The sequence below is a fragment of the Eurytemora carolleeae genome, unplaced genomic scaffold (assembly GCF_000591075.1).
Source record: "Eurytemora carolleeae unplaced genomic scaffold, Eaff_2.0 scaffold988, whole genome shotgun sequence".
Lineage (NCBI taxonomy): Eukaryota > Metazoa > Arthropoda > Copepoda > Calanoida > Temoridae > Eurytemora > Eurytemora carolleeae.
Window position 1 is genome coordinate 102,687 of NW_019396989.1, and position 7,612 is coordinate 110,298.

At 34.5% G+C, this 7,612-nt stretch overlaps 1 protein-coding gene across 5 annotated transcripts; it reads right to left on the minus strand.

Annotated features, from left to right (window-relative positions):
* Nucleotides 1–259: 259 nt before the first annotated feature.
* On the minus strand, nt 260–7,393 carry LOC111710830 (uncharacterized). Of its 5 annotated transcripts, XM_023484985.1 has the most exons (8): nt 7,140–7,393; nt 6,679–6,747; nt 6,441–6,518; nt 5,981–6,191; nt 3,661–3,773; nt 2,668–2,710; nt 2,364–2,417; nt 675–2,014 (listed from the first exon to the last, which is right to left on the minus strand). In XM_023484985.1, the coding sequence occupies exons 1-8, from the start codon at nt 7,262–7,264 to the stop codon at nt 1,946–1,948; spliced, it is 762 nt and encodes a 253-aa protein (XP_023340753.1). In that variant the 5' UTR covers nt 7,265–7,393; the 3' UTR covers nt 675–1,945. The 5 variants fall into 5 exon arrangements, 4 of the variants coding, with proteins under 4 accessions (XP_023340753.1, XP_023340750.1, XP_023340752.1 ...); XR_002767137.1 differs by lacking the exons at nt 6,441–6,518; nt 6,679–6,747; nt 7,140–7,393 and adding an exon at nt 260–424 and having other exon boundaries at nt 1,136–2,014; nt 4,131–6,074; XM_023484982.1 differs by lacking the exons at nt 6,441–6,518; nt 6,679–6,747; nt 7,140–7,393 and having other exon boundaries at nt 4,131–6,074.
* Nucleotides 7,394–7,612: the final 219 nt, after the last annotated feature.

The window sequence follows — 7,612 nt, forward strand, 5'->3', positions numbered from 1 at the left end:
TACAAAACTTATTTTTTGTTTTGTTATGACATATTGCTATTTTGTTAAACAAAAAGGCATTTTGATACATTTATACATTTTGTTTAAAAATCTACTTAAATATACAAATTTTGTTGACAATTAATGTAAGAATAAATTTTAATTGACAAAAATAAAGTGTAACAAGTGAAAACAAATAACTAACATAAAACATGGAATCAGTTCTCAAGAAATAATAATGTTAAAACTAAGAATCATGCAACCTACAATAAACTAATAATTACATCGACTAATACTTGTATTTACGAACTTGATTTTATAAAGATTCTTTATGGTTACTAGGTACTTGGTTCATTACAGTCTTGTACTTAACACTTAATAGTTAGGTACTTTAATTAGGGTAACATACAATTCAATTTTTAGGGTTAATGATTATCAAGCAGTGCTTAGAATCCATTCTATTTTGTCGAATATCCGGATCCTGGATCCAGCCTTTATATATCCGTTTCCTGGATCCAGACAGTATATATCCGGATCCTGGATCCAGACAGTATATTTCCGGATCCTGGATCCAGAGAGTATATATCCGGATCCTGGATCCAGAGAGCATATATCCGGATCCTGGATCCAGACAGTATATATCCGGATCCTGGATCCAGACAGTATATATCCGGATCCTGGATCCAGACAGTATATATCCGGATCCTGGATCCAGCCTGTATATATCCGGATCCTGGATCCAGCCTGTATATATCCGGATCCTGGATCCAGCCTGTATATATCCGGATCTTAGATAATACTAACAAGTGAGAATTCGGATCCGAATTGAGCTCAAACATATTTCTTCAGGAACCGAATTTAATGGATTTGAGCTACGTAAATGCCACCGATTCAAAGTTAAACCAGTAGTAGGCGGTTCAGATTATTATATTCGGTACCAAGTTTAACAAATAAACGTAACTATAAAGACAAATATCCCCTTAACCAAAAGAGATGGTGATCTTTTTTTATCATAACTTAATATAATCTTAACATAATATTTGTGGCTTGAAGACAGAAAGGTTTTCGTTATATATTTTTGTTGATATTTCCCCCCCTTGGAATCCCATACAGTTCCGGATCCGGATTCACAGAAGCCGGATCCTAAGCACTGTACTTAAGTACATAATACTAGAAACCAAGTATATAGGATCTAGGATACGAGGCCGAATTTTAAGACTTTAAATCTCGTCACTGAACCGGTTTCAGTTGAGCACCGGCTCAAATCTCGAGACACTGAATACAATTTCAAGTGGAACCAACCATGTTTGAGCCGCGTCTTAAATTTGAGACGCGGCTCAAATTCTTTAAATTCGGCCAAACTGGCGGCGATAATTCAACTTGATTTTATGCAAGCAAAATTGTTTAAGTGTTCTATTTCATAAATCGCATTTACTTTAGACCAAAATCAGTATAAAATACTTTTCATACGGTTTTACATGTTTAAAATCACTGGTAAACCTTGGCATCACTTGTCCACTGGTGTCATCAATGCACCGGGTGAAAAAATATAAGCAATTATAGTGAAAACATATATGTGAAAAATTATGCAATTATAGTGAAAAATAAACGAGATATTTATTTGAGATTGACAAGGTGTATTGTGAACTGTTTTAATATCTACTAGCTGAAGGGACCAGCGTTGCCCGTGGGAAAAAAATTAAATAATTTTTTTAGCCTTTAACACCACCTATGAGTGTCCACAAATGAAAATTCAGCCGTTTGGCAACATATATACATACACAAATGTTTTTTTATATAGACTAGTTAAATAATGAGAATAAAACATGACCAGAGGTCGGAATCAATTATCTTAAATACTTGATCCCTTAATTGCAGTTATCCCTGCAAGGTTTAGGAATTAAATTAATCTGTAGATCAAAAATGAATTTAAAAGTTCTGACTACAGAAGCTTGTCCTATTGTATCTAGTCCGAGTCAGGCATAATTATTTCAGTATTTTCATCATCATACATCTTCTTGTAATCAGCAGCATCCTGAAACATAAACAATTATGCAATAAAATCTTCAGAAATGTCGAAATCCAACAATCATTTATTTCATTTTCAACTTTCCGCCATCAATATTCGAAAGATCAATTTCCTGCAAAATTGGGTTTACTGAGGGGGGGATTTATTATAAAAATACACCCCTGCCTAAAATGGGTTACGGAGCCGAGCATCGCGGCAACCTGAATGTGTATAAACGTCTTTATTCTAAATCTTATTGCGTGAATTTCAAAATCAGAAGAGGCTAAACCATGATAATTCAGAGATAATGAAATTTTTGATTTTTTTTAAATAGTTCTGATTTTTTTCTTCATCAAAAAGGTTTATTATGTTTCACCTTATTCAATATTCTTGCCATCTGTAATCCTGCCTCTGTGATCTGATACATATTCTGTATTCACGAATAAAATTCAGAAAAATACAGGGAAGAAGACACCATTTAAAGGCATTAATTCAAGCTAGATCATATTTGGTATTATAACAAATTCACAGTTTGGATGAAAAATAAACGGAATCACTTTTTTAAATTAACTAAATAAAAATATTTAAAACTTGAAAGATTAACATTTTAAAGTTGTTGAAAACATATCCGTAATTTTGTCAATAAAATCAAACATTTAATAAAAATCGAATTTTATTCCCTCGGCGTCTAACATAATCCATTTCTTTTTTCGTAGACTCGTACTATGCAATTCAAACTAAAACTCCAATCAAAAGTTTCCAAACAAAGTTTTAAATTATGCATTTAAATCTGCACCCCCCCCCCCCATCTTAGAACTTAGAATTTATCTTTCTATCTAGTATCGCTGATTTTGACTTAAAACAGCACACGATAAGTAGTTCAACCAGCAGTAACCAGTTGAACTATTTCTTGCCAATCATTAATTTCAATCTCTGTTTGTCTAATCAAGACTGAAAATATGAAAGACTGAATAACATCCTAAGCCAAATTTTCTAGAAACTAAAGATATAAACCATTAAAACTGTAGTGTGACAGTGGTAGGCGATTTTATCAATACAATGAAGACGTATTTCGATTAAAATTCTGATTTATGTCTAGCTATTAAACACCATTGATACACATAAACATAAAAGTCAAGAGAAGCTGCCAATTATACTTTTTGATTACTTTTAAACTTGCAATTTACACAGGGTGTTAAAAATCAAAACTTATACCGCCTACCAGTCCTTAGGATCTATTTAATTTTGATGCACATCCGGATCCTGGATCCGTACTGAAAAAAATGGATCCCGACCCGGATCCAGGTCATTTCTTTAAAATTTACTGAATTTTTTTAACAAAAAATAATTTTCAAATTTTGTTTTATTTTTTTCGCTTGTTTTTATCCCGAAACTTAATGAACGATTCAGAAATGAGGAAATTTTTATAATCTCTCTTTTTTCAAAAGTTCAGATTTGGGGGTTAGGATTAAAAAGTTTTTTTTTTTGCCGTTTTTGGTTGATATTTTACCCCTTAGATCCGGATCTTTACGGATCCGAATCCAGGAAGCCAAAATCTTGCGGATCCAACGGATCCGGATCCTAAGCACTGCCGCCTACAATTGCATAAATATTTGTTTCCAGTTGGTCTTTAAATAAACAATTTCTGAATGTTGCTTTAGTTTGAACCATTCCTTAAAGCAGTGCTAACTGCTGCTTGTGTCGGAGGATTTTGCTTATCTACTTGCTTACAAAATGTTTGAACAGCAGACTGAATCCCGCAGATATTGTAGGAATCCACTCTTCCCTGAAATAAAAAAAATTTCTAGTCTTGAGAGTGGGGGGGGNCCCCCCCCCCCCATCCAAGGGTATTTAATAGTGGCAAAACATTCCCATATGTATGTGAATGTGGGGGTGTAATTCAGTAAAATAAGGAAGATTTGAACAATTAACATACATTAGTGTGATGTGCGGCCAGATGGGGACTGGTTCTTAAAAAATAGCAGTTTAAAAAAAATCAAGATGTGGAGATCGTACCCAGCTAGAGTTCCGAAGCATTTAGCAAAACCTTAGTTTTTGAATACTGATATCAAAAAGGAAAAAACAATTTTTGTTTAACTGACTAAAATGACTGTATTTTAGAACACAGGAACAGAAACCTTACCAGAGTCAGCTCATATTTGCGGGTAAGAGCTCTCAGCACCAATCCAGTTCCACTTTTAAAATGAGGATTACGTGACTTTCTAGGTAGCCGTTCGGGCATTTCAGGTAGCATGTTGTCTGGCACTCCGAGATTCGGCGCATTTTCTTCAATAAATTCCCTTTTAAATACGCATAAATCTAGCATGGACATATTGCTGTCATCATCATCTGTGTCACTGCCCAAGACAAGCTTTTTGATTGCTTTACATTTTTCTTCTATTTCCATATTGTCGTCGTCTACATGCATCTCAGGATCTGTAACTTGGATCTGGGTAGAACCATCGACTTTATCCTTACCTTCTTCATAATTGACTGTAACAAAATCCTCCATTCTCTGTGTTGAGCTCTGACAACAGGTTGGTATTTTTACTGAAATATTGACAACATGGTTCCCTTTGCCGTCGGAGCCTGAAATTTGCATTCTTCTCGCAGGTTTAGGTCTACCGGTTTCTGAATCTATTTTGTTCACATTAAGATCTTTTTCTTCCCGGGGAGTTTGTGCCGGAATCCTCTTTATTTTTTCAGATTCGAAAGGTTCAAATGTTTTATTTGGAACCGAATCTGTTATCGATGAGTTTATTTCCTCATCGTCAATATTACGTATTTCAACTATATTCCCAGTGTCATCTTGACTCAGGAGAGTGGCAAACTTGGCTAACCTAATATCAGATTGGTTTAGTTTCTTTCCCTCACTTGATTGCGTCTGAATCTTTCTTTTCTCTCCTCTATTTCTGTTTGTTGTGGTTTCAGTCTCATCGTTTACAATTATAATTGGTACAGACTCTTCACTCACGTTCCTTATACTTAGTCCAGACTCTTCTCCTTCGATACTCATTGGTCTTGGGCTAGTCTGTTCTTCTTCTGTGTTCCATGAACTTGACTCAATATTAATCCCTGTACCGTGTACGCCATGTTCTTTGTTGTACTATGAACTTGGTAAATCCATCTCACGCTTGATCCATGGTTTTGAGGAGTGGTTGGTATTGGAAGCTTTCCCTTTCCTTGGACCTTTGTCTTTGATTTCTGATGTATTTAGATCATCCTTGAGAGTTTCTCTTTTCTCTGCCTCTTTTTTAGAGTTTTCTGGTATTTTGTTGAAGCAGTCCCTAATTTCAAATAACTGCTCTTTAGATTCTCTCCTCAATGCTTCGTCTAACTCATTATCATCATTGCGGAGCCCTAATTCTTTAATAATAATACCAGCATTAAAAGAGAACCCATCGGAGATTGTAATGAAGCCCTCACTTAATAAGTTCAGGGTGATGCATAATCGGTGGAGTAACCAAACCTTATTTTCAAAAATTCTATGGAAGGATCGCTTCCCGGCTGACAGGTTAGGAACTCTTGGTTTAGAATTGATTTCAAGACTCTCTTACGATTGAGGTTGAAAACAAAAGCAAGATTTTCCTCGATAGATCTTGATTTATTACTGAAATGGTTATCTATTTCGGGGTTTCCACATTTTACGCCTTCCTTAATTAAACATACGCATTGATGAGTACTTTTCAGGTTGCTGTTGTAACAAGTTTTGTGGGAAAAGTTACCACAGCTGGAGCATCTTAGCATCTCTGGGTCAAAGGTATGATATAAGCATATGCAGTTTATTTTTCCAGATTTTGTTTTGGAATTCTCAGAGTTATCGGATGAAGAATATTTGTTGTCCTGTTGAATCACTGGTTTGTGTGGACTACTTGGGTTTTCAGGTTCTTTTGCAGTTTTGGTTTCTGCTCCTTCTCCCTTTTCCGTTGATCTTAACTGCTTATATCCGGGATGTATTGTATCATTTAGAGGGATATTTCGTTGTTTACTTACATCATCTCGGGAAACGTGCTCAACACTATTGTTGACTCCTCTCTCGTTCCCCCAATGCTTTCTATCCTCCCTCACTCTCCAGGTTTCTCTCTCTTTGACTGGCTCTTGTAAGTTGAGTTTTCCCGATCTTTCTTTTCCTAGCCGTTCGTCCGAACCCTTCATACTTCGTTCTTCAATTTTGCTGAGTTTCGTAGCTTCATAGCTTGCTGTCCTAAATTTAAATGTTGTTAACTTTAATTTAACTAAATATTCCTGTTTATCTGAGTTTTGCATAAAGCAATCTTTTTACATATTTATTTTCTATTTCTATTTAATTGCAGTTTTAGATTGATTGTCCTTTAGTAGATTCTAAATATTTCCAGTTTCTACTTAATTGTAATTTTAAGATTTTGACTTTGTTAAATCTTAACAATGTTGTAGGTTTTTAACAGGTTCTGTAAAAAATATATTCATTTTACACCTTTCTTTATTTCTTTCCGAGTCTGCTTGCGTCCTACGTCTCTCTCCCATACCAGCTCTGTTTTCATAGTCTCTAGATCTAAATTCAAAAAATAAATTCTCTTTAAATGTTACGGTCTCCCTATGAAGCTTTTCCTTTAAATTGTTAGGTTCTGATTTTGGTTTTATTAAACATGTTTCTTTACTTTTCCGATTTTGTAATTATTTCTTTGGTCCTTGGATTTATTTTACCACTTTACCTTTCTATCAAATTTCTTTGGCTTCCTGTGTGTTTCTCATACTCTTGTTTCCTTTCCCACTCTCCGTTTCTAAATTGCAACTCGGATTTGTTTTATATTTGAAACCTTAGATTGGACACATTAATCTCCACCTTAAGAACTCTCGTAGTTTCTGTGTATCAATATTAACGTTTTAATTTGAAGAAAGCTCCCTTAAAACTTATATTGAGTTTTCTGAATCCACGATATGGAATTTTTAGCTTTCTGGGTTTTAATTAGGAATAAATCTTTTAGATATTCTTGTATTGAACTATTTATGAATAATTTACCATCTTATATATTATGAAGTTTTTTTAGATATTCTAGAACTGACTTTTTTATTGATCTATTTACTATTTAAGAAAAAAAAAAACATTTTCCGTTTCAATTAAACCATATTTTGTATATTAATAGTAGGAGATCTTTATGTTGAGTTGTTCTACCTTGTGTTGGTGATGGTTTTAGTTGCCAACCCTCTTTGATCTCTTGTTACGCTCTGGTGATTAAATCGGCAATACCTACCATTTTTGCAGTAGCCTTGCAGATAGAATCTGCAAGGTTTACTCATCTTTTTTGAAATAAGCTCTGTTGGATTAGTTAGCTTATTGTTGAATCGTCAATCTCTTCGTTCCAGGTCCCGCTGTTAACTTGTTTGTTTTCTACCAGGTTTACATAGGCTTCTTTCATCTCCAGTTTTCTTTTCACATATGTTACCATAGTTCTCGTTTTAAGTTTTTTTTTTAGTTTGTTCATCATTATCAAATTGTAGTGTGACTATACATGGCGAGCCAATGAAACTATCCATAGGATCACTTGGAATGACCCCACTTTTGCCAATTAAATATAATTAAAGATTACACATTTCAAAAAATGTATGGGCGCAGAATTACTTCTGGGTGATTTAACGGCTTTGTCT

What these genes read in the sequence shown, in the direction of transcription:
- LOC111710830 (XM_023484982.1), bottom strand. Translation starts at nt 5,003, where the DNA reads ATGAGTATCGAAGGAGAAGAGTCTGGACTAAGTATAAGGAACGTGAGT. An exon ending in GCAGTTAGCACTGCTTTAAG is followed by an intron (nt 2,711 to 3,660) that starts GAATGGTTCAAA and finishes TGAATTGCATAG; the next exon opens with TACGAGTCTACGAAAAAAGA. An exon ending in GGATTATGTTAGACGCCGAG is followed by an intron (nt 2,418 to 2,667) that starts GGAATAAAATTC and finishes TCGTGAATACAG; the next exon opens with AATATGTATCAGATCACAGA.